The sequence below is a fragment of the Hyla sarda genome, chromosome 3 (assembly GCF_029499605.1).
Source record: "Hyla sarda isolate aHylSar1 chromosome 3, aHylSar1.hap1, whole genome shotgun sequence".
Lineage (NCBI taxonomy): Eukaryota > Metazoa > Chordata > Amphibia > Anura > Hylidae > Hyla > Hyla sarda.
This window is the reverse complement of record NC_079191.1, coordinates 418,575,626-418,601,499: the sequence shown is the minus strand read 5'-3', so window position 1 is coordinate 418,601,499 and position 25,874 is coordinate 418,575,626. Positions and strand designations below refer to the sequence as shown.

The 25,874-nt window shown below is 47.7% G+C and overlaps 1 protein-coding gene across 3 annotated transcripts in view; it reads left to right on the top strand.

Annotated features, from left to right (window-relative positions):
• Nucleotides 1-25,874, top strand: part of USH2A (usherin) — a 1,021,568-nt gene that overhangs the window by 663,971 nt on the left and 331,723 nt on the right. For all 3 annotated transcript variants that reach the window (XM_056568336.1, XM_056568335.1, XM_056568334.1), the window contains one exon: nucleotides 10,288-10,916. In XM_056568336.1, coding sequence (XP_056424311.1) covers nucleotides 10,288-10,916 — 629 coding nt within the window. The remainder of the gene's footprint in view (nucleotides 1-10,287; nucleotides 10,917-25,874) is intronic.

Below are 25,874 nucleotides of genomic sequence, written 5' to 3'. Positions count from 1 at the left end.
CTGTCATGGGCCACACCGCTCTGGGACCGCAATGACCCTGTCACTGCCTCTGTACACTCCTTCTTCACGGAGATTCGAAGTGTCTTTGAGGAACCTGCCCGAGCCTCTTCTGCTGAGACTGCCCTGCTGAACCTGGTCCCGGGTAATTCTTCTGTTGGCGAGTACGCCATCCAATTCCGTACTCTTGCCTCCGAATTATCCTGGAATAACGAGGCCCTCTGCGCGACCTTTAAAAAAGGCCTATCAAGCAACATTAAAGATGTGCTGGCCGCACGAGAAATTCCTGCTAACCTGCATGAACTTATTCATCTTGCCACCCGCATTGACATGCGTTTTTCCGAAAGGCGTCAGGAGCTCCGCCAGGATATGGACTTTGTTCGCACGAGGCGGTTTCTCTCCCCGGCTCCTCTCTTCTCTGATCCTCTGCAATCCGTTCCTGTGCCTCCCGCCGTGGAGGCTATGCAAGTTGACCGGTCTCGCTTGACACCTCAAGAGAGGACACGACGCCGCATGGAGAATCTTTGCCTGTACTGTGCCGGTACCGAATATTTCTTGAAGGATTGTCCTATCCGTCCTCCCCGCCTGGAAAGACGTACGCTGACTCCGCACAAAGGTGAGACAGCTCTTGATGTGAACTCTGCTTCTCCACGCCTTACTGTGCCTGTGCGGATATCTTCTTCTACCTTCTCCTTCTCTGCTATGGCCTTCTTGGATTCCGGATCTGCAGGAAATTTTATTTTGGCCTCTCTCATCAACAGGTTCAACATCCCGGTGACCAGTCTCGCCAGACCCCTCTACATCAATTCTGTTAACAATGAAAGATTGGACTGTACCATGCGTTACCGCACTGAACCTCTCCTAATGTGCATCGGACCCCATCATGAAAAAATTGAATTTTTGGTCCTCTCCAACTGCACTTCAGAAATTCTTCTTGGATTACCGTGGCTTCAACGCCATTCCCCAACCCTTGATTGGTCCACAGGAGAAATCAAGAACTGGGGTACTTCTTGTCACAAGGACTGTCTTAAACCGGTTCCCAGTACTCACAGTCGTGACTCTGTGGTTCCCCCGGTATCTGGTCTTCCTAAGGCCTATCTGGACTATGCTGATGTTTTTTGCAAAAAGCAAGCAGAGACTTTGCCTCCTCACAGGCCTTATGACTGTCCTATTGACCTCCTCCCGGGTACTACTCCACCCCGGGGCAGAATCTATCCTCTGTCTGCTCCAGAAACCCAAGCCATGTCGTAGTACATCCAGGAGAATTTAAAAAAGGGGTTTATCCGCAAGTCCTCCTCTCCTGCCGGAGCTGGATTTTTTTTTGTGTCCAAAAAAGATGGCTCCCTACGCCCTTGCATTGATTACCGCGGACTTAATAAAATCACGGTAAAAAAACGCTACCCCTTACCTCTTATCTCGGAACTCTTTGATCGCCTACAAGGCGCCCACATCTTTACCAAACTGGACTTAAGAGGTGCTTATAATCTCATCCGCATCAGGGAGGGGGACGAATGGAAGACTGCATTTAACACCAGAGATGGACACTTTGAGTATCTGGTCATGCCCTTTGGCCTGTGCAACGCCCCTGCCGTCTTCCAAGACTTTGTTAATGAAATTTTTCGTGATCTCCTATATACCTGTGTTGTGGTTTACCTGGACGATATTCTGATTTTTTCTGCCAACTTAGAAGAACACCGCCAGCATGTCCGCATGGTTCTTCAAAGACTTCGGGACAATCAACTTTATGCCAAAATGGAGAAATGTCTCTTTGAATGTCAATCTCTTCCTTTCCTAGGATACTTAGTCTCTGGCCAGGGACTACAAATGGACCCAGATAAACTATCTGCCGTGTTAGATTGGCCACGCCCCTCCGGACTCCGTGCTATCCAACGTTTTTTGGGGTTCGCCAATTATTACAGACAATTCATTCCACACTTCTCCACTATTGTGGCCCCTATCGTGGCTTTAACCAAGAAAAATGCCAATCCTAAGTCCTGGTCTCCCCAAGCGGAAGACGCATTTACACATCTCAAGTCTGCCTTTTCTTCTGCTCCCGTGCTCTCCAGACCTGACCCATCTAAACCCTTTCTATTGGAGGTAGATGCCTCCTCAGTGGGAGCTGGAGCAGTTCTTCTACAAAAAAATTCTTCCGGGCATGCTGTTACTTGTGGGTTTTTTTCTAGGACCTTCTCTCCGGCGGAGAAAAACTACTCCATTGGTGATCGAGAACTACTGGCCATTAAATTGGCGCTTGAGGAATGGAGGCACCTGCTGGAGGGATCAAAATATCCAGTTATTATATACACTGATCACAAGAATCTCTCCTATCTCCAGTCTGCCCAACGACTGAATCCTCGCCAGGCTAGGTGGTCGTTGTTCTTTGCCCGTTTTGACTTGGAAATCCATTTTCGCCCTGCTGACAAGAACATTAGGGCCGATGCCCTCTCTCGTTCTTCTGATGCCTCTGAAGTAGAGGTCTCTCCGCAACACATCATTCCTCCGGACTGTCTGATCTCCACTTCTCCAGCTTCCATCAGGCAAACTCCTCCAGGGAAGACCTTCGTTTCTCCACGCCAGCGTCTCGGGATTCTCAAATGGGGACACTCCTCCCACCTCGCAGGCCATGCGGGCATCAAAAAATCCTTTCAACTCATCTCTCGATTTTATTGGTGGCCGACTCTGGAGACTGATGTTGTTGATTTCGTGCGGGCCTGTACTGTCTGTGCCCGGGATAAGACTCCTCGCCAGAAGCCTGCTGGTCTCCTTCATCCTCTGCCTGTTCCTGAACAGCCTTGGTCACAGATTGGTATGGACTTTATTACGGACTTGCCCTCATCCCGTGGCAACACAGTTGTTTGGGTGGTCGTTGATCGATTTTCCAAGATGGCACATTTTATTCCTCTTCCTGGTCTTCCTTCAGCGCCTCAGTTGGCAAAGCAATTTTTTATACACATTTTTCGCCTTCACGGTTTGCCCACGCATATCTTCTCGGATAGAGGCGTCCAATTCGTGTCTAAATTCTGGAGGGCCCTCTGTAAACAGCTCAAGATCAAATTAAACTTCTCTTCTTCTTATCATCCCCAATCCAATGGGCAAGTAGAAAGAATTAATCAGGTCCTGGGTGACTATTTACGGCATTTTGTTTCCTCCCGCCAGGATGACTGGGCAGATCTTCTACCATGGGCCGAATTTTCATACAACTTCAGAGTCTCCGAATCTTCTGCTAAATCTCCATTTTTCGTGGTGTACGGCCGTCACCCTCTTCCTCCCCTCCCTACTCCCTTGCCCTCTGGTTTGCCTGCTGTGGATGAAGTGACTCGTGATCTTTCCACCATATGGAAAGAAACCCAAAATTCTCTTTCACAGGCTTCATCCCGGATGAAAAAATTTGCTGATAAAAAAAAGAAGAACTCCCCCCATTTTTGCTCCCGGAGACAAGGTATGGCTCTCCGCTAAGTATGTCCGCTTTCGTGTCCCCAGTTGCAAACTGGGACCACGCTATCTTGGCCCTTTCAAAATCTTGTGCCAGATCAACCCTGTCTCTTACAAACTCCTTCTTCCTCCTTCTCTCCGTATTCCCAATGCCTTCCATGTCTCTCTCCTTAAACCACTCATCCTTAACTGCTTCTCTCCCAAAGTTGTTTCTCCCACTCCTGTTTCCGGTTCGTCTGACGTCTTCTCTGTGAAGGAGATTCTGGCCTCCAAGATTGTCAGAGGTAAAAGATTTTTTTTGGTGGATTGGAAGAACTGTGGCCCAGAGGAGAGATCCTGGGAACCTGAGGACAACATCCTAGACAAAAGTCTTATCCTCAGGTTCTCAGGCTCCAAGAAGAGGGGGAGACCCAAGGGGGGGGGTACTGTTACGCCGAGCGCTCCGGGTCCCCGCTCCTCCCCGGAGCGCTCGCAGCATCCTCTCATTCGCAGCGCCCCGGTCAGACCTGCTGACCGGGTGCGCTGCAATATCACTCCCAGCCGGGATGCGATTCGCGACGCAGGAGGCGCCCGCTCGCGATGCGCATCCCGGCTCCCGTACCTGACCCGTTCCCCGTCTGTCTTGTCCCAGCGCGCGCGGCCCCGCTCCTTAGGGCGCGCGCGCGCCGGGTCTCTGCAATTTAAAGGGCCACTGCGCCACTGATTGGCGCAGCAGGCCTAATCAGTGTTATCACCTGTGCACTCCCTACTTATACCTCACTTCCCCTGCACTCCCTCGCCGGATCTTGTTGCCATTGTGCCAGTGAAAGTGTTCCCTTGTGTGTTCCTAGCCTGTGTTCCAGACCTCCTGCCGTTGCCCCTGACTACGATCCTTGCTGCCTGCCCTGACCTTCTGCTACGTCCGACCTTGCTCTTGTCTACTCCCTTGTACCGCGCTTACCTTCAGCAGTCAGAGAGGTTTAGCCGTTGCTGGTGGATACGACCTGGTTGCTACCGCCGCTGCAAGACCATCCCGCTTTGCGGTGGGCTCTGGTGAATACCAGTAGCAACTTAGAACCGGTCCACCAACACGGTCCACGCCAATCCCTCTCTGGCACAGAGGATCCACCTCCAGCCAGCCGAATCGTGACATATATGTATATTTGTAAAGACCTTGATTAAAAAAAAATTATATCTTTGGGTGAAAAAATGCTGTCCCTTCAGCTATTGCCTTTGTGTCTCTATGAGGAGAACAAATACAGGAAGTCGGGGCAGGACAATTGGGGGTCTGTGCAGGCTCCTGGCTTGTCAATCATCCTAATGTGTGAGCCAGGAGGGTGTCATAGAGTCTCACTGCACAGAGCCATGCTTTTCCTCACTGCACAGAGCCCTGCTTGTCCTCAGTGCACAGAGCCCTGCATATCCTCAGTGTATAGAGCCCTGCTTGTCCTCAATGTTCAGAGCCCCACATGTCCTCAGTGTACAGAGCCCCGCTTGTCCTCAGTGTACAGAGCCCCGCTTGCCCTCAGTGTACAAAGCCCTCCTTGTCCTCAGTGTACAGAGCCCCGCATGTCCTCAGTGTACAAAGCCACGCTTGTCTTTAGTGTACAGAGCCCCACTTGTCCTCAGTGTACAGAGCCCTCCTTGTCCTCAGTGTACAGAGTCCTGCTTGTCCTCAGTGTACAGAGCCCCGCTTGTCCTCAGTGAACAGAGCCCTCCTTGTCCTCAGTGTACAGAGCCCTGCTTGTCCTCAGTGTACATGGCCCTGCTTGTCCTGAGTGTACAGAGCCTTGCTTGTCCTCAGTGTACAGAACCCTTCTTGTCCTCAGTGTACAGAGCCCTGCTTGTCCTGAGTGTACAGAGCCCTGCTTGTCCTGAGTGTACAGAGCTCTGCTTGTCCTCAGTGTACAGAACCCTGCTTGTCGTCAGTGTACAGAGCCCTGCTTGTCCTCAGTGAACAGAGCCCTGCTTGTCCTCAGTGTACAAAATCCTGCTTGTCCTCAGTGTACAGTGCCCTGCTTGTCCTCAGTGTACAAAATCCTTCTTGCCCTCAGTGTACAGAGCCCTGCTTATCCTCATTGAACAGACCCCTGTTTGTCCTCATTGCACAGAGCCCTGCTTGTCCTCAGTGTACAGAGCCCTGCTTGTCCTCAGTGTACAGAGCCCTGCTTGTCCTCAGTGTACAGAGCCCTGCTTGTCCTCATTGCACAGAGCCCTGCTTGTCCTCATTGCACAGAGCCTTGTTTGTCCTCATTGCACAGAACCATGCTTGTCCTCAGTGTACAGAGCCCTGCTTGTCCCCAGTGTACAGAGCCCTGCTTGTCCTCAGTGTACAGAGCCCTGCTTGTCCTCAGTGTACAGAGCCCTGCTTGTCCTCAGTGTACAAAGCCCTGCTTGTCCACAGTGTACAGAGCCCTGCTTGTCCTCGGTGTACAGAGTCCTGCTTGTCCTCATTTACCATTTACAGGCCCTGCTTGTCCTCAGGATGGTGCAGAGGTTAACCACGCCCTGGCATCACAAATACAAGGGATTAATGCCATCTGCCCCTAGGGTAATAACATCTGCCCTTCATCACACCCTCACCACCACTTAATGCATTAATCCTGCAGAAACAGCCGCCATGACTGGTGGGGATAAATTATGTTCCATTTCAGATCTAAAAATATGTATATTTGTAAAGACCTTGATTAAAAAAAAATTATATCTTTGGGTGAAAAAATGCTGTCCCTTCAGCTATTGCCTGTGTGTCTCTATGAGGAGAACAAATACAGGAAGAGGGGGCAGGACAATCAGGGGTCTGTGCAGGCTCCTGGCTTGTCAATCATCCTAATGTGTGAGCCAGGAGGGTGTCATAGAGTCTCACTGCACAGAGCCCTGCTTTTCCTCACTGCACAGAGCCCTGCTTGTCCTCAGTGCACAGAGCCCTGCATATCCTCAGTGTATAGAGCCCTGCTTGTCCTCAATGTTCAGAGCCCCACATGTCCTCAGTGTACAGAGCCCCGCTTGTCCTCAGTGTACAGAGCCCCGCTTGACCTCAGTGTACAAAGCCCTCCTTGTCCTCAGTGTACAGAGCCCCGCATGTCCTCAGTGTACAGAGCCACGCTTGTCTTCAGTGTACAGAACCCCACTTGTCCTCAGTGTACAGAGCCCTCCTTGTCCTCAGTGTACAGAGCCCTGCTTGTCCTCAGTGTACAGAGCCCCGCTTGTCCTCAGTGTACAGAGCCCTCCTTGTCCTCAGTGTACAGAGCCCCGCTTGTCCTCAGTGTACAGAGCCCTACTTGTCCTCAGTGTACAGAGCCCTGCTTGTCCTCAGTGTACAGAGCCCTGCTTGTCCTCAGTGTACATGGCCCTGCTTGTCCTGAGTGTACAGAGTCTTGCTTGTCCTCAGTGTACAGAACCCTTCTTGTCCTCAGTGTACAGAGCCCTGCTTGTCCTGAGTGTACAGAGCCCTGCTTGTCCTGAGTGTACAGAGCCCTGCTTGTCCTCAGTGTACAGAACCCTTCTTGTCGTCAGTGTACAGAGCCCTGCTTGTCCTCAGTGAACAGAGCCCTGCTTGTCCTCAGTGTACAAAACCCTACTTGTCCTCAGTGTACAGTGCCCTGCTTGTCCTCAGTGTACAAAACCCTTCTTGCCCTCAGTGTACAGAGCCCTGCTTATCCTCATTGTACAGAGCCCTGCTTGTCCTCAGTGTACAGTGCCCTGCTTGTCCTCAGTGTACAGAGCCCTGCTTGTCCTCAGTGTACAGAGCCCTGCTTGTCCTCAGTGTACAGAGCCCTGCTTGTCCTCATTGCACAGAGCCCTGCTTGTCCTCATTGCACAGAGCCCTGTTTGTCCTCATTGCACAGAACCATGCTTGTCCTCAGTGTACAGAGCCCTGCTTGTCCCCAGTGTACAGAGCCCTGCTTGTCCACAGTGTACGGAGCCCTGTTTGTCCTCGGTGTACAGAGTCCTGCTTGTCCTCATTTACCATTTACAGGCCCTGCTTGTCCTCAGGATGGTGCAGAGGTTAACCACGCCCTGGCATCACAAATACAAGGGATTAATGCCATCTGCCCCTAGGGTAATAACATCTGCCCTTCATCACACCCTCACCACCACTTAATGCATTAATCCTGCAGAAACAGCCGCCATGACTGGTGGGGATAAATTATGTTCCATTTCAGATCTAAAAATAGAAAAACAAAAACTCTTCAGCTCAATTTTTGGGAACCTTCGCACACAGTAATCCTAATGTGGTAAAGCATCATTATAAAAAGGACGCAAGCAACACATACTCCCACACTCTGATGCATTTTGATTCAATGATTCTTAACCCCAACACTCTGCCGAGTTTCGAATCAACGATTCTTACTCATAGCAATGCTATGAGTAAGAATCTTTGATTCAAAACACATCAGAGTGCGGGGGTTTCTTTTCCTTGCATCATTTTTAAGAAGTTACTTTACCACATTGCCAAATCTCCCTTGGGTTTGTATAACTTGGATTAATAAGTGATGACCTTTAATCCATAAGAGCTGGCCCGAGTATCTTTCTTGGACTGAATTATAGATTTATTCAGTTTATTCATTTTTGTGTTTATTCACGTTTATCACTTAATAAACCCTGCAAGCCGAAGCTTGTCCTCAGAGGTTAAGCCATCATCATTGCCCGTCACCCTCCCGATCCCCGAGGAAGGTCAAGCTCTGCCCAAAAGTCATAAGAAAACCTTTTCTCGTCCAAGCATGTGGCCCCAATTCCCTATTATATGTGCGCCGTATATAATAAACATTCTCCAAATTCTTCCATTTGGCATATTTTGTTACGTTTTTAAACCTCTGACATTTGAAGCCTTAAAAAAAACAAAGCTGTTTTAAACAATTACCAAATGCAAGTGTATTATTATATTTTTTAACATACCGTATATAATAAAATCTATTGCTCTCAGACGCTCAGAAAGAGAGAGTGTGAAAAAAAATATATACATATAAAAAAAATATTTAAAAAAACCACAGAAATGTCAAAACTTGCTCTGGGCGAAAAATGAAGGCGATACTATTTCCCCTGATCTGCTGTAGCAATTTTGACTTATCAGGATGTGGTTTATAAGAATGCTAAATGTCCTCGAATTACAGCTGTTCTGCTGATCAGTGATTGAGGCAGACTGGTGTTATTGCACCGTGTTCTTGCTTGTACCTAGAGAGCAGTAAAGCTTCGATATAATAAAAGGCACCTGCATTTTAAATGAAATTTCAATTGAAAAACTTAACAGCCCTTCAAATTGCAGAATTTAACGCAGCCCAGTAAAGCTTAAATAACACTTTCCCTCCACAGACTGAGGCTTTCGCATTCAAGGTGACTTGATTGTGTCGCGTGGTGGAATTATTTACAATTAAGCCGTCTCTCTGGGGGGCCCCCGGAGAGTATTCGCTATTGCACAACACCTAGGCAGGCATATGGTTGCTCTTTTTCAGTATTCATCCGAGCTCTTGAACCTTTATGGTAATTGAATCTGTTAGAGTGCTGAGTGGAAGAGGCATAAAAACCTGTTAACCCAAAGGTCAGATCTGTGCATTGTTTATTTATCAGTGGGTAAAAGAGCTAAATCGGCAGCTTCTGTCACAGTCACCATAAAAAATCACCTACAATATTAACAGGGAGTAGATAAATTGCCAAACATGGATTAGAATCACAAATAGTAACAGCGGAGCTGCCGCGGATACAATGGAGTGGCGGAAACTGTTGTTAAAAAGAAAAAAAGGAAAATCTACGCATATGTTTGTAGACTTTATAGCGGGTTATGATTTGGGATGTGTAAACTGCTCATATCTTTAATAATACCAGGAAGTTAGCTCAGGATTAATATATTTTACCAATATAAAATAGGTTGCTGGGCCCGAAAGAACATGAACTTTCATCAGGGGAACCCCCTGATGAAGCGACTAGACAGCAAAACAACTAACGTAGAAAATATGGAAGTTGCATTCACCTTTCTGTAGCAGTCTTCTTTATTTCAAACAAAGTGCAGGTAAAAAAGACAGTGCAGCAGGGGGGCTAAAAAGAAACGGGAGTGGAGTGTTACCTGGCTGGATGCAGGAAATGGCTGTTGCTGCCAGGTAGCGCTCCTATTTGTTTTATATCCCCCTGCTGCACTGTTTTTACCTGCATTTTGTTTGAACTTTGCTACAGAAGGGTGACTGCAACTTCCATTTTTTTTTTTTTGCCACGTTACTTAATTGGATAGTTGGATTGATGTTCTGGACTTTAGTGTGCACCCTTTTTAGTAGCAGCAGACATCACCACTTGATTCGGCTGACACAGGTGTGCACGCTTACATGAGGACCGGCAGTGCACATCCTATTAAAAGTGTATGCACAGCCATGATTAAGGGCAGTTTCATATGCGAAATGTGTCAGCTTTCTCCTGTGATGCATTTCTGTAAAATCAAGCTTGAAATGTAAATCTATTGGAGCTGGTAGCCTTTTCTCTTCTTCTGGTACTTGTCACCCTTGAATCCCCAGGATCCTTTGTGTGCCCCATTTATACAGGAGTTTGCAACAGATAGGAAGTAGTTTTGAACCCTGTACATTTTCTATGTTACTATGTAGTCTTAGGAATCCATGCTAGGTTGGGCTTACATTATGATTGCCCCATCCAGGACAAAAGGCAGAGGCTCCAGCCCTTGACAGGAGTACCTGCTCCTGTTTATACTTTACATGGGGAATCGCAGGGCAATCAAGGCACTTCTGAATCAGAGTCAAGATCCAAAAACACGCTAATTTTATAGTCTAATTTGTCAAATTGGACCCAACATGAATCTTAGGATATTTGTGCATCTCTAGTAGCGCATAATACATGAATGATACAAGTAAAATATTTATGCATGTATCTTATCACCTACAGAACCAGGATCTGTTGACCCGCCTCGTCTCTTCCAAGTCAAATCAAGATCTATAACTATAACATGGCAACACCCAACAAAACCCAATGGAATTATAAGTCATTATAACATTTACCAAAATGGAAGCTTGGAGATGACTGTGCCAGGAAACATATCTAGTCACACATTCCGTGATTTATCTCCCTACACAATTTACCTGTATGGGATAGAAGCATGCACATTGGCTGGGTGTTCTCTATCAGAGGAGCCGATAGTCATAGAGACCTTTCCAGATGCCCCAAGTGATGTTCTACCACCTGATCTCCAGTCTGATAGCCCAACATCTGTGTTAGTAAGATGGCGACCTCCGCTCCACCCAAATGGTGTAATAGAAAGCTTTAGTATTGAAAGAAGGCTCAAAGACACCGAACATGTGGAAATTATAGTGACGGTACCAGGCAATCACCGAATGCAGTATGTAGACCAAGCAAATGACATTAACCCATGGAAGACATATGAATATAGAATGATTGCTACAACTTTTAATGGTGGAACAAACTACAGTGCCTGGGTGGAGGTCACAACAAGACCATCAAGACCGGTGGGAGTGCTGCCACCAGAAGTGAATACATTAGGTCCATATACAGCAAAGGTAAAACCAAGTTTTTTCAAGGTCTTAAATGTCCCAAATTTCGACTAATATGTATACAAATGTAAGGTTTTTGTATTCTACAGACATTGATGGTTCCCTAAACGGGAAATACACCAATGGATAATCTGTGTGTTGTAGCCTTTAAATTTTCCATGGTTGTGTTCTTAAACTTCCTTATTAAAGTGTTTTCCAGGAATATACATAAGTGGCCCATCTCTATCATCAATGTTAGTTTGGAAGGGAGTCTGACCCATGGCAATTCAACTGATCACCAGAAGTATGGAGCCACCATGCTATCTAGAACACTGTGGTCCTTGAATGTTTTCTGTACTTATTGCTGTGCCTAATACTGAAGTTCATCCAGCTCTTCAGGGAACACCACATTGCCTCTGTGATCACAGGGATCTCAGGGATCGATTCTCCACTGATCACACATTGCTGGTGTCACGATGCCGGCTGGCGGGTGGTGGATCCTCTGTGCCAGAGAGGGATTGGCGTGGACCGTGCTAGTGGACCGGTTCTAAGCCACTACTGGTTTTCACCAGAGCCCGCCGCAAAGCGGGATGGTCTTGCTGCGGCGGTAGTGACCAGGTCGTATCCACTAGCAACGGCTCACCTCTCTGGCTGCTGAAGATAGGCGCGGTACAAGGGAGTAGGCAGAAGCAAGGTCGGACGTAGCAGAAGGTCGGGGCAGGCAGCAAGGATCGTAGTCAGGGGCAACGGCAGAAGGTCTGGAACACAGGCTAGGAACACACAAGGAACGCTTTCACTGGCACAATGGCAACAAGATCCGGCAAGGGAGTGCAGGGGAAGTGAGGTGATATAGGGAAGTGCACAGGTGAACACACTAATTGGAACCACTGCGCCAATCAGCGGCGCAGTGGCCCTTTAAATCGCAGAGACCCGGCGCGCGCGCGCCCTAGGGAGCGGGGCCGCGCGCGCCGGGACAGGACAGACGGAGAGCGAGTCAGGTACGGGAGCCGGGGTGCGCATCGCGAGCGGGCGCTACCCGCATCGCGAATCGCATCCCGGCTGGCAGCGGAATCGCAGCTCCCCGGCTCAGAGGATGTGACCGGAGCGCTGCAGCGGGGAGAGTGAAGCGAGCGCTCCGGGGAGGAGCGGGGACCCGGAGCGCTCGGCGTAACAGTACCCCCCCCCTTGGGTCTCCCCCTCTTCTTAGAGCCTGAGAACCTGAGGAGCAGACTTTTGTCTAGGATGTTGTCCTCAGGTTCCCAGGATCTCTCTTCAGGACCACAACCCTCCCAGTCCACTAAAAAAAAAGTTTTCCCTCTGACCTTTTTGGAAGCTAAGATTTCTTTGACAGAGAAGATGTCCGAGGAGCCGGAAACAGGAGTGGGAGGAACAGATTTGGGAGAAAAACGGTTGAGGATGAGTGGTTTGAGAAGAGAGACGTGAAAGGCATTAGGGATACGAAGAGAAGGAGGAAGAAGAAGTTTATAAGAGACAGGATTAATTTGACACAAAATTTTGAAAGGACCAAGATAGCGTGGTCCCAACTTGTAGCTAGGGACACGGAAGCGGACATATTTAGCGGAGAGCCATACCTTGTCTCCAGGGGAAAAAACGGGAGGAGCTCTTCTTTTCTTATCCGCGAACTTCTTCATGCGTGATGAAGCCTGTAAGAGAGAATTTTGGGTCTCTCTCCATATGATGGAAAGGTCACGAGAAATTTCATCCACAGCGGGCAGACCAGAGGGCAAGGGAGTAGGGAGGGGGGGAAGAGGGTGACGGCCGTACACCACGAAAAATGGGGATTTGGAGGAAGATTCAGAGACCCTGAAGTTATACGAGAATTCGGCCCATGGGAGGAGATCTGCCCAGTCATCCTGGCGGGAGGAAACAAAATGTCGCAAATAATCACCCAAGATCTGGTTAATTCTTTCTACTTGTCCATTGGACTGGGGATGATATGCAGAAGAAAAATTTAATTTAATCTTGAGTTGTTTACAGAGAGCCCTCCAGAATTTAGACACGAATTGGACGCCTCTATCCGAGACAATCTGCGTAGGCAACCCGTGAAGACGAAAAATGTGTACAAAAAATTGTTTAGCCAACTGAGGCGCAGAAGGAAGACCAGGAAGAGGGATGAAATGTGCCATTTTGGAGAATCGATCAACGACCACCCAAATAACAGTGTTGCCACGGGAAGGGGGTAAATCAGTAATAAAATCCATACCAATCAGAGACCAAGGCTGTTCGGGGACAGGCAGAGGATGAAGAAAACCAGCGGGCTTCTGGCGAGGAGTCTTATCCCGGGCACAGATAGTGCAGGCTCGCACAAAGTCCACAACATCCGTCTCCAGAGTCGGCCACCAATAGAAGCGGGAGATGAGTTGCACAGATTTCTTGATGCCCGCATGACCTGCGAGATGGGAGGAGTGACCCCATTTGAGGATTCCGAGGCGTTGGCGAGGAGAAACAAAGGTCTTTCCTGGAGGAGTCTGCCTGATGGAGGCAGGAGAAGTGGAGATCAGGCAGTCAGGTGGAATGATGTGTTGCGGAGAGAGTTCAACTTCTGAGGCATCCGAGGAACGAGAGAGAGCATCGGCCCTAATGTTCTTATCGGCAGGACGAAAGTGAATCTCAAAATTAAATCGGGCAAAGAACAGAGACCACCGGGCCTGGCGAGGATTCAGCCGTTGGGCAGACTGGAGGTAGGAGAGGTTCTTGTGGTCGGTGTAGATAATAACAGGAGAACTTGATCCCTCCAGCAGATGCCTCCATTCCTCAAGTGCTAATTTAATGGCTAGAAGCTCTCGATCCCCGATGGAGTAGTTCCTCTCCGCTGGAGAGAAGGTCCTAGAGAAAAAACCACAAGTGACAGCATGCCCGGAAGAATTTTTTTGTAGAAGAACAGCTCCAGCTCCCACTGAGGAGGCATCAACCTCCAATAGGAAGGGTTTGGAAGGGTCAGGTCTGGAGAGGACGGGAGCCGAAGAAAAGGCAGACTTGAGTCGTTTAAAGGCGTCTTCTGCTTGAGGAGGCCAGGACTTGGGATCAGCATTTTTTTTGGTTAAAGCCACGATAGGAGCCACAATGGTAGAAAAATGTGGAATAAATTGCCTGTAATAATTGGCGAACCCCAAAAAGCGTTGGATAGCACGGAGTCCGGAGGGGCGTGGCCAATCTAAGACGGCAGAGAGTTTGTCTGGATCCATCTGTAGTCCCTGGCCAGAGACCAAATATCCTAGAAAAGGAAGAGATTGGCATTCAAACAGACATTTCTCAATTTTGGCATAGAGTTGATTGTCACGAAGTCTCTGAAGAACCATACGGACATGCTGGCGGTGTTCTTCTAGATTGGCAGAAAAAATTAGGATATCGTCCAGATATACAACAACACAGGAGTATAACAGATCACGAAAAATTTCATTGACAAAGTCTTGGAAGACGGCAGGGGCGTTGCACAGGCCAAAGGGCATGACCAGATACTCAAAGTGTCCATCTCTGGTGTTAAATGCCGTTTTCCACTCATCCCCCTCTCTGATGCGGATGAGGTTATAGGCGCCTCTTAAGTCCAATTTAGTAAAGATGTGGGCACCTTGGAGGCGATCAAAGAGTTCAGAGATGAGGGGTAAGGGGTAGCGGTTCTTAACCGTGATTTTATTAAGACCGCGGTAGTCAATGCAAGGACGTAGGGAGCCATCTTTTTTGGACACAAAGAAAAATCCGGCTCCGGCAGGAGAGGAGGATTTACGGATAAAGCCCTTTTTTAGATTCTCCTGGACGTATTCAGACATGGCAAGAGTCTCTGGGGCAGAGAGAGGATAAATTCTGCCCCGGGGTGGAGTAGTGCCCGGGAGGAGGTCGATAGGACAATCATAAGGCCTGTGAGGAGGTAGAGTCTCAGCTTGTTTTTTGCAGAAAACATCCGCGAAGTCCATATAGGCCTTAGGGAGACCGGTTACTGGAGGAACCACAGAGTTACGGCAAGGGTTACTGGGAACCGGTTTTAGACAGTTCTTGGAACAAGAGGACCCCCAACTCTTGATCTCCCCAGTGGACCAATCCAGGGTTGGGGAATGAAGTTGAAGCCAGGGAAGTCCAAGGAGAATTTCCGAGGTGCAATTGGGGAGGACCAAAAGTTCAATCCTCTCGTGATGAGATCCGATGCTCATAAGAAGGGGCTCCGTGCGGAAACGTATGGTACAGTCCAATCTTTCATTATTTACACAATTGATGTAGAGGGGTCTGGCGAGACTGGTCACCGGGATGTTGAACCTGTTGACGAGAGAGGCCAAAATAAAATTTCCTGCAGATCCAGAGTCCAAGAAGGCCACAGTAGAGAAGGAGAAGGCCGAGGCAGACATCCGCACAGGCACAGTAAGACGTGGAGAAGCAGAGTAGACATCAAGGACTGTCTCACCTTTGTGCGGAGTCAGCGTACGTCTTTCCAGGCGGGGAGGACGGATAGGACAATCCCTCAGGAAGTGTTCGGTACTAGCACAGTACAGGCAGAGGTTCTCCATACGGCGTCGTGTCCTCTCTTGAGGTGTCAGGCGAGACCGGTCGACCTGCATAGCCTCCACGGCGGGAGGCACAGGAACAGATTGCAGGGGACCAGAGGAGAGAGGAGCCGAGGAGAAGAAACGCCTCGTGCGAACAGAGTCCATATCTTGGCGGAGTTCCTGACGCCTTTCGGAAAAACGCATGTCAATGCGAGTGGCTAGGTGAATAAGTTCATGTAGATTAGCAGGAATTTCTCGTGCGGCCAGAACATCTTTAATGTTGCTGGATAGGCCTTTTTTGAAGGTCGCGCAGAGGGCCTCATTATTCCAGGACAATTCTGAAGCAAGAGTACGGAATTGTACGGCATACTCGCCAACGGAAGAATTACCCTGGACCAGGTTCAACAGGGCAGTCTCAGCAGAAGAGGCTCGGGCAGGTTCCTCAAAGACACTTCGGATTTCCGAGAAGAAGGAGTGTACAGAGGCAGTGACGGGGTCATTGCGGTCCCAGAGCGGTGTGGCCCATGACAGGGCTTTTCCGGACAGAAGGCTGACTACGAAAGCCACCTTAGACCTTTCAGTGGGAAACAGGTCCGACATCATCTCCAGATGCAGGGAACATTGGGAAAGAAAGCCACGGCAAAACTTAGAGTCCCCATCAAATTTATCCGGCAAGGATAGGCGTAGCCCAGGAGCGGCCACTCGCTGCGGAGGAGGTGCAGGAGCTGGCGGAGGAGATGACTGCTGAAGCTGTGGTAGTAACTGTTGTAGCATAACGGTCAGTTGAGACAGCTGTTGGCCTTGTTGCGCTATCTGTTGTGACTGCTGGGCGACCACCGTGGTGAGGTCTGCGACAACTGGCAGAGGAACTTCAGCGGGATCCATGGCCGGATCTACTGTCACGATGCCGGCTGGCGGGTGGTGGATCCTCTGTGCCAGAGAGGGATTGGCGTGGACCGTGCTAGTGGACCGGTTCTAAGCCACTACTGGTTTTCACCAGAGCCCGCCGCAAAGCGGGATGGTCTTGCTGCGGCGGTAGTGACCAGGTCGTATCCACTAGCAACGGCTCACCTCTCTGGCTGCTGAAGATAGGCGCGGTACAAGGGAGTAGGCAGAAGCAAGGTCGGACGTAGCAGAAGGTCGGAGCAGGCAGCAAGGATCGTAGTCAGGGGCAACGGCAGAAGGTCTGGAACACAGGCTAGGAACACACAAGGAACGCTTTCACTGGCACAATGGCAACAAGATCCGGCAAGGGAGTGCAGGGGAAGTGAGGTGATATAGGGAAGTGCACAGGTGAACACACTAATTGGAACCACTGCGCCAATCAGCGGCGCAGTGGCCCTTTAAATCGCAGAGACCCGGCGCGCGCGCGCCCTAGGGAGCGGGGCCGCGCGCGCCGGGACAGGACAGACGGAGAGCGAGTCAGGTACGGGAGCCGGGGTGCGCATCGCGAGCGGGCGCTACCCGCATCGCGAATCGCATCCCGGCTGGCAGCGGAATCGCAGCGCCCCGGCTCAGAGGATGTGACCGGAGCGCTGCAGCGGGGAGAGTGAAGCGAGCGCTCCGGGGAGGAGCGGGGACCCGGAGCGCTCGGCGTAACAGCTGGTCTATCTTAAAGGGGTATTTAACCCCTAGACATCTTATCCCCTAATCAAGGGATAGGGGATAATATGTCTGATTGCAGGTGGGGGGGGGGGTCGGGCCACTGGGACCCCCCATAATCTCCAATGCTGTACCCTAGTCATCCGGTGCATAGAGCACCGATGCATTCATGTCTTTGGGAGGGGGCGTGGCGGCTGTGTACTTCTGCTCCACAGCCGTCATGTCCCTTCCATAGACATGAATGGAGGGGGCGTGATTGCTTTTGTGATATCATGAACACAGAAGCTCCCAAGCTGGTGCTCTATACATAAATGTTCAGAATGCCGGGGTGTCGGCCGTGGTGCGGCCCAGCAGCTGGACCCCCCCACGATCAGACATCTTATCCCTATCCTCTGGATGGGGCATAAGATATCTAGGGATGGAGTACCCCTTTCAGGATAAGTCATCATTGCATACTCCCTAAAATTCCCCTCATCCTCATATGGTGATTTTTCTCTGTTAAGAGAAGCTTAAAAAGCATCTAGGAGACCCTTCTGGCACAAATTATTTAGGAAAAACCCTATGTGTCCATTCCCGCTTTAATTCTGTATTACCCTCCAGTAGGGTAGAGCCATTCCTGAGTCATTATAAACATTTGTTTATTGATAAAGTTCTCTTCGCAGTCCAATGGGAACAGAAAGTAAATGACTGATTTACAATAATCTGTCCTTAATCACACATAAAGAAAGTGTTAAAGTGATATAAAAAAAGAAGTGAGGCTTCCAGGACTACCTAAGAAGTTTTCAATTATTTCTAGAATTCATGTGGGATCGAGCTCTGGAGGGCTGGATAACTACTATTGTTTTGGCTTGCATACAAAACTTCATTCAAGGGAAATTAGTGTAACCAAACAAGAGGGATTTTTGTAGCTTTGAAGCATCTATTGTGTAAACACACACATGCTTCTGTGAATATAGTCTTGTACATATGCCAAATGTAGTGCTACACTGGTTTGATCAGCAGAACACAAAGCGCAGCTCATTTATACCAGTGCGAGACTATCAGCCCGAGGAGACAGAATAGGCAAAAAATACAAAATAGACAGAAAATACAAAATAGACAAAAGTGATGTGTAGACTTTATTGTTTTCATTGCATAGATAATCTTTTAATTGATTAATTAATCCTAATGGTTCTCTAGAAAAAAAATCAAGTTACCTTATGAGATCCCTATTTATTAAGTGTAATCTTCTTTTATATATGTTTCCTGGTAATCTTTTTCTTACTGATACAGTTGCTTTATCTGGAGACAGGGCCGTTTGAAGGAATTTGGGGGCCCCAAGCAAAATAGACATGGACGCCCCCGCCCTTCCCCACATGGGGCATTATATGTGGGGGGCACAGGACAGGGGGTCATTATATGTGAGGGGCACATGACAGGGCCCCCCCGTCATGTGCCCATATAATGCCCCCCGTCATGTTCCCCTCACATATAATGCCCCCTTTCCTGCACCCTCAGGGGGCATTATACGTGAGGGGCGCAGGACATGGGTCCTTATATGTGAGAGGCACAGGACAGGGGTTATTAAAAGTGAGGGGCACATGTCAGGGGGCATTATATGTGGGGTGCACAGGACAGGGGGTCATTATATGTGAGGGGCACATGACAGGGTTAGCCCTGTCATGTGCCCCTCACATATAATGACCCCCTGTCCTGTGCCCCTCACATATAATGCCCCCTGACATGTGCCCCTCACTTATAATAACCCCTGTCCTGTGCCCCTCAAATATAATGACCCATGTCCTGTGCCCCTCACGTATAATGCCCCCTGAGGGGGCAGAAAAGGGGGCATTATATGTGAGGGGAACATGACGGGGCATTATATGTGGGGGCACAGGACAGGGGTTATTATAAGTGAGGGGCACATGTCAGGGGGCATTATATGTGGGGGGCACAGGACAGGGGGTATTATATATGAGGGGCACATGACAGGGGGGCATTATATGTGAGGGGCACATGACAGGGGGGCATTAAATGGGCACATGACAGGGGGGGCCCTGTCATGTGCCCCTCACATATAATATCCCCATGACATGTGCCCCTGACTTATAATGCCCCCCTGTCATGTGCCCCTCACATATAATGCCCCCCTTACATGTGCTCCTCACTTATAATAACTCCTGTCCTGTGTCCCCCACATATAATGTCCCATGTCCTGTGCCCCCCTGTCACCTTTCTCACACGCTGCTCCGTTCTTGCAGTGTGAGCCGCGGGGACGTGATCTCCGGGCGCGGGCGCAATGGTGTGACATCATCGCGCTGGCCTGCCATGGATGGCGTCCCCACTGCTGACACTGCGTGAACGGAGCAGCGTAAGAGAAAGGTGAGGGAATGGTGGAGCGGGACAGCTGACAGCTCCCGCTCCACCATGCTATAGGACAGGAGGGGCTTTAGTCTCTGCCTCCTGTCCTGCTCCAGGCTCTTGCACTGCTGGCCCGGCCTGCCGACAGGGCGAGCTGCCGAACCGGGATGGGGGCAGGAGGATGGCCCGGAAGGACAAGCACTGGTTCTGCTCGGGGCCCCGGGCCAGCTTGGGGCCCCAAGCAATTGCTTGGTTGGCCTGTCCTCTAGCGATGGGCCTGTCTGGAGAATAATTTTCCCCAGAGATTTTCTCCAGCTCAGTACCCTGAAATAACATTATTTAATTGTTTACATTACACCAACTTATTCCAGTTTTTTTTTTTTTTTTTTTTTTACATAGAGGTAAACATTGTGATTTTGATATAATAAACAAATGGTGAAATCCTCTAATTTCATGTCCAATTTACCCCCATTTAATTTCTATCCCCCAATTTCACATTCCCCCACATTTCACGTCTATCTTCCATTTCATGTCTATCCCACATTTCCCCCATTTCATTTCTATCCCCCCATTTCACATCCACACCCCCCATTTCACCACTATGCACTCCCATTCACACTTCTGAATTTTCGCTTGCGGAAATTCAGAAGTGTGAATAGGAGTGCAGAATCCCATAGAAGTGTGTTGGGCTTTCATTTGAGGCGGAATTCTGCTTGTGGAAAGTCTGCCATGGAAATAGGCATTTGTTGAAAAGATCCTTCTTTAGGTGTGAACAGCTGTCTATTATTGTCAGTAGCACATCCTCTTTATACACAGGGAGATGTTCTATAAGCAAAAAACAATCCTCAGCTCGTGCAATTGCGCACTTTATGTTTTCACACATCATGCACCAACATTGAGGCAGTAGACTTGATTCACACATTTCAAGACCCCGATTAAATCCAAACGGCATCCTCAGTTTTCAAATCAAGCCAAGACCATCAATCCTGACACATCTCAGAAGCCATTGATGAATTGATGGCCATTAAGTGGACGCAAATATTTGTCATTATAGTTTATTTATTGCTGGGCCATACACCACCCTTTCTGTCACATCATTTCATGTTCATTACCATTAGTTGTGTTTCAAGCCTGCTGCGTGTTTGGTCTGAATATATATATATATATATATATATATATATTAGGTATCGACGGATTATCGGTTTGGCCTATATTATCGGCCGATATTCACGATTTTGGACGTTATCGGTATTGGCAATTACCTTGCCAATAATCCGATAATGCCCCACACCCCGCACCCCCCCCCCACCGCACCGCTCCCCACCACACACCCCCACCACAGCACACCCCCCACCCGCACCGCACACCCCCACCGCACCGCCCGGACAGAGACCACCGCCGCCGCCGCTGCCCAATTGCCTCCCCCATCCCCGGTTTTATAATTACTTGTTCCCGGGGCCAAGGGTCCACGCTACTTCTGGTTCCTGCGGCGTCCCTTGTTACGCTGTGGGCTGGGCAATGACGAGTGACGTCCTCAACGCAACGTCACCGTCAGTGCGCACAGTGACAGCTCAGGACGCCGCGGGAGCAAGAAGTAGCGCGGGCCCCAGGAACAGGTAATTATAAAACTGGGGATGGGGGAGGCAATGGGGCAGCGGCGGTGGTTGGACTAAGGACCGGCAGGGGAGAGAAGCGGGCGGCGGCGGTCTCTGGGCAGAGGATAGGTGGGGGTGGGGGGGATGGCAGTGGCGGTGGTAGGACTCAGGAGGACCCCAGGACAGGCAGGGAGAGAGAAGCGGGTGGCGGCGGCGGTCTCTGGCACCAAAAAAGCCGCTGCAGTTCATTGATTTAAAGCGCCCGCTTTAAATCAATGATCTGCAGCGGCGTCGCCGGGGGGGTTGGTGGGGAATAAATAGCCGATAACTTATACCGGAATATCGGTGTAAGTTATCGGCTATCGGCCTTAACCTCCACAGATTATCGGGATCGGCCCTAAAAAATCGATATCGGTCGATCCCTAATATATATATATATGTTATTCTTTATAGGGTTTGATGATCATTTTATGATCTGATAAAGATTCAGACATAGCAGTGCAGTTTTTGGCAACAATAGAGATGATATTGTCAATTTGCAAAAGTCATTTTCAGAGTTTTGTAGGTAAATCTATTAATTTAATGCACAACATAAGTATCATCTATGTACAGTATATAAAACTCAACGTGTGTACTAGAGATGAGCGAATCGAATCTGACGAATTCATGAAAAATTTGAAATTTCATGAAAAATTTGATTCGGACGATTTGAAATGACGAATTTCTTCATTGGTGACACCCCTGCGATCGTCCTGTATAATGTATAGATGCAAGTGTCTTTCTTCTGCGCTCGCATCTCTGCAATAAATAGGACGATCGCAGCGGGTGTCAGGAGTGAAACTTGCTGTGATCTGTCCTCAACTGCAGGTACTACTGCTCCCAACATGGAGCGCACACTGCTCCATGCTGGGAGCTGTAGTTCCTGCATTAGTAGACAGATCACAGTGAGTGTTACTTCTGACACCCGATGCGATCGTCCTGTATAATGTATAGATGTGGCCGGCGACTCTTCTCTGGTCCCACTGTAGTATAAATATATGCGGTATATATACCTATTATTCTTATTTCCCGCAAAGAGCTATGAGTGGCTGGGACCATCTGGCCAATCACAGCTCTCTGTGGGAAATATGAATAAGTGATATGAATTCTATTAACATCACTGGCCGTCCGGAGTATAGTGCAGAGATCCGAGCGCAGGAGAAAGCCGCTCCATCTCTGCAATAGAAACGACAATCGCATCGAGTATCAGGAGTGACACCTGCTGTGATCTGTCTATTAGTACAGGTACTACAGCTCCCATCATAGAACTGTATGTTCTATGATGGGAGTAGTAGTACTACCTAAAAAATTTAAAAAATTTAGAAAAAAGTCAAACACACACACACTTTAATAAACACAATATTAAAATACATGAATATTACTAAAAATACATTAATATTACAAAAAAAAATCATAAATAATTATAAAAATGTATGTCATTTTTACATTTAAATACCCCTTTCTAGATTTTTATTATCGCCCACATAAATGGATCCCTGTTTAAAAATTAACAATGCATTATTTTTTTTTTTTTTTTTGGTGGCTTTATAATTTTTTATACACTCAAGAATGGAGTCTACATTTTAGGCTGCTTTCACACTATGAGTACTCATCCGTTATTAAACATCCATTTTCTGTATCGTATAATTAAAAAACGGATGTATAATAACAGATGAAATAGCGGGTGCTAACGGCTGAATAATGTCCGTCAAAATAACGGGCATATTCATCAGTTAAGACCCGTTATAACATCCGTCATGTACCGTTATTTTATGGCTGTTTTAACACCACTGCCTACAGACTCCCGCAGCCGGGACTACTACTACTCCCATCATGGAACAAACTTGTTTCCATGATGGGAGTAGTAGTTCCCTGGCTGCTGGAGTCTGCCGGTGGCTGGGAAGGCTACATTAGTGTTTCTACTACTACCCCCATCATGGAACAGACTGTTCCATGATGTGGGTTGTAGTACATGGTCTGAGGGATTGATTGCATTGGGTCTCCCTTCTGAGTAAGGATTATAAGGATAAGCACACTGGGGCCAATGAATTATTATAAACACACTGGGGCCAATGAATCATTATAAACACACTGGGGCCAATGAATTATTATAAACACACTGGGGCCAATGAATTATTATAAACACACTGGGGCCAATTCATTATTATAAACACACTGGGGCCAATTCATTATTATAAATATGCATGGGGCCATACATTTGGGGGTCAAATTAGTAGTTTAAAAACCCAGTTGGGAGCCCTGAATGGCTCCTCGGTGGCAGCCATTCAGGGCTCCCAGCGGGGAATTTAAAAGTGAAAGTAAATCGCAGGGGAGCGGAGCATGCCACCCGCTCCCCTGTTTAATAACTTTTGATTGCATTGGGTCTCAGAAGTGTGACCCGTTGCGATCAATCCCTGAGACCATGTACTACAACCCCCATCATGGAACAGAGTCTGTTCCATGATGGGGGTAGTAGTACAAACACTAATGTAGCCTCCCCAACCACCTGCAGACTGCCACAGCCAGGGATCTACTACTTTCATCATGGAAACAAGTCTGTTCCATGATGGGAGTAGTAGTAGTCCCGGCTGCGGAAGTCTGTAGGCAGAGGTGTTAAAGGGGCCATAAAATAATGGTACATGACGGATATTATAATGGGTCTTAACGGATGAATATGCCCGTTATTTTGATAGATATATAGGTTAAGGACAGATCCCAGGAGGTGTCACTCCTGACACCTGATGCAATCATCCTATCTAGATGTGAGAAAGCCGCCCGCATCTATACATTATAGAGCATGATCTCAGGGGCGCTCTGTCTAGCACAGGTACTACAACTTCTATCATGGAACAGTCTGTTCCATGCTGGCAGTAGTAGTACTACCTAAAAACTGAAACACAAACACACACTTTATTAAACACATCATTAAAATACATTACTAATAAAAATTTGCTGAGAATTTATTCGAATCAAATCGATTTTTTCTTTTTAAATTTGGCTAATCGGCCGAATCAATTTTTTTTTAAATTTGCTCATCTCTAGTGTGTACGTATGTATATATGTTCCATCATCACTTCCAAACAGATAAAGGCATTTTTAATTACTATTAATTACTAATGTAACCCCTTAAGTCAGAGTGAAGGTTTTTGTCTGAAGTCCCATGCAAGTATAAGACTTCGATACATTTCCCAATCGGGCTGCAGCGATTGCCTGGGACTTTTAAACATCTTATTAACTGTTTGGAAGGATATGAGGTTAAGATTTAGGGAAGGTATATGAGGTCTAAATATGAGGACGGGTTATGAGGATCAAATATGGGGTGAATCTTCAGCCTAGTCTGGGGTCCAGAGCACTATGTATCAGGTTTTCAAAAATATCTCTTTATGTTACTCCATTCAGCTTTCCCTCAACTGACCAGTCATCCCCACAGAATTATGCTGCCCCCACCCCACTGTAGGGATGGTGTTGGGCAGGTGATGGGCAGTGCCTGGTTTTGTCCAGACATGATGCTGCCTCCACCATGATCACTGTGGGGATGGTGTTGGGCAGGTGATGGGCAGTGTCTGGTTTCCTCCAGACATGATGCTGGTTTACTCCAGACAGGATTATGTAGGACACTGTGCTCTTGGGAACAGAAATATTTTTTGGTCAAACACCTGATTCTGAGCAAAGGACATCATGTAAAGTCCCAGTGCACCCCTTTGGGGGAATGTTTACAAGTTGTGGATTGGCTGCAGATTGTGTGTGAACATCCCCCTTATTTTGAGTACCTATCCTTATAATAGGCCAAAGTAATGTTTGATCAGAGGGGGATCTGACTTCCAGGATTCCTACCAATTGCAGTGGAATGTGGTGAGACATAGTACTAGGCATGTGAATTTGTATGTAAGAGATGCTGTGGCTTTGTAAACAGTGAAGGCCAATATAGCTCTCTTATGGGCCCCTGGCCACTTGGTTGTGCTGATCAGCGGGAGTCATGAAGGCAGGCCACCAATGTTAAAGTTTAGGCGAACCCCTTTAGTGATTTCAAGGAAGGGTTAAAAGAAAAACATTGATTCAAATGTAATTAATACTTTATTGTTTTTTTTTTTTTTTTAAACTTCAGTCCACTGTCATAATCCTAAGGGAATCGAATCTGAACTGATAAACCGCTAACAAAAATGTGGAAAAAAAAATAACATCACAGAACATAAACCTTGCTGCCTGATCATATAAATTAAAAGCTGGAAATCAGATGAAAGAAATCTGTTTAGTAAGGTCAGTGTGTTCGAGGGAATGAAAGCCATTTGATGCGGAAACCCCCCCTTCCCAATACACAGACAAAAGAAAACACAAACTCTGCCTCCAACCCACAGCAAAATGGTTAAAGACAAGCAAAAGACTAGAGTAATGCAAATATAAAACACTGCAAAACTAAAAAGGGGAAAAAAGATAATGATCTCTGTGATTTTAAAAGCTGCTTTCATTATTACAAAAATCAATGAAAAGGCCGTAAAACCGAGCGCCACGTGTTTCATGCCATCATTAGAACTTCATCAAAAGCTTTATTGTAAAGGTAGGCACCCGTCCAGATATAGAAAGATAATAAAACACTTGGGGGAAACACATTAAATTCACATACATCCATCATCAAAGAATACTACACAGAAAAGTGGCCAGAACTGGGTGCTGATAAATAGGGATAGCCCGAAAACAATATAGTTTGGTTTGAATATTTAGTATTTATTTAATATTTTACTTATGTATTTGCCATTATTTCTGTAGGACCAATAGATTCTTCAGTCCTGTATAACAGATATATTCATCATCCCTGTACCTGTTGTTGTGCACAGTCCAAATTCTCTGCTTTCGGACATCATAAGAGGCACAACACACATTATGGTTATAACACTCTTGGATTTTTCAACACACAC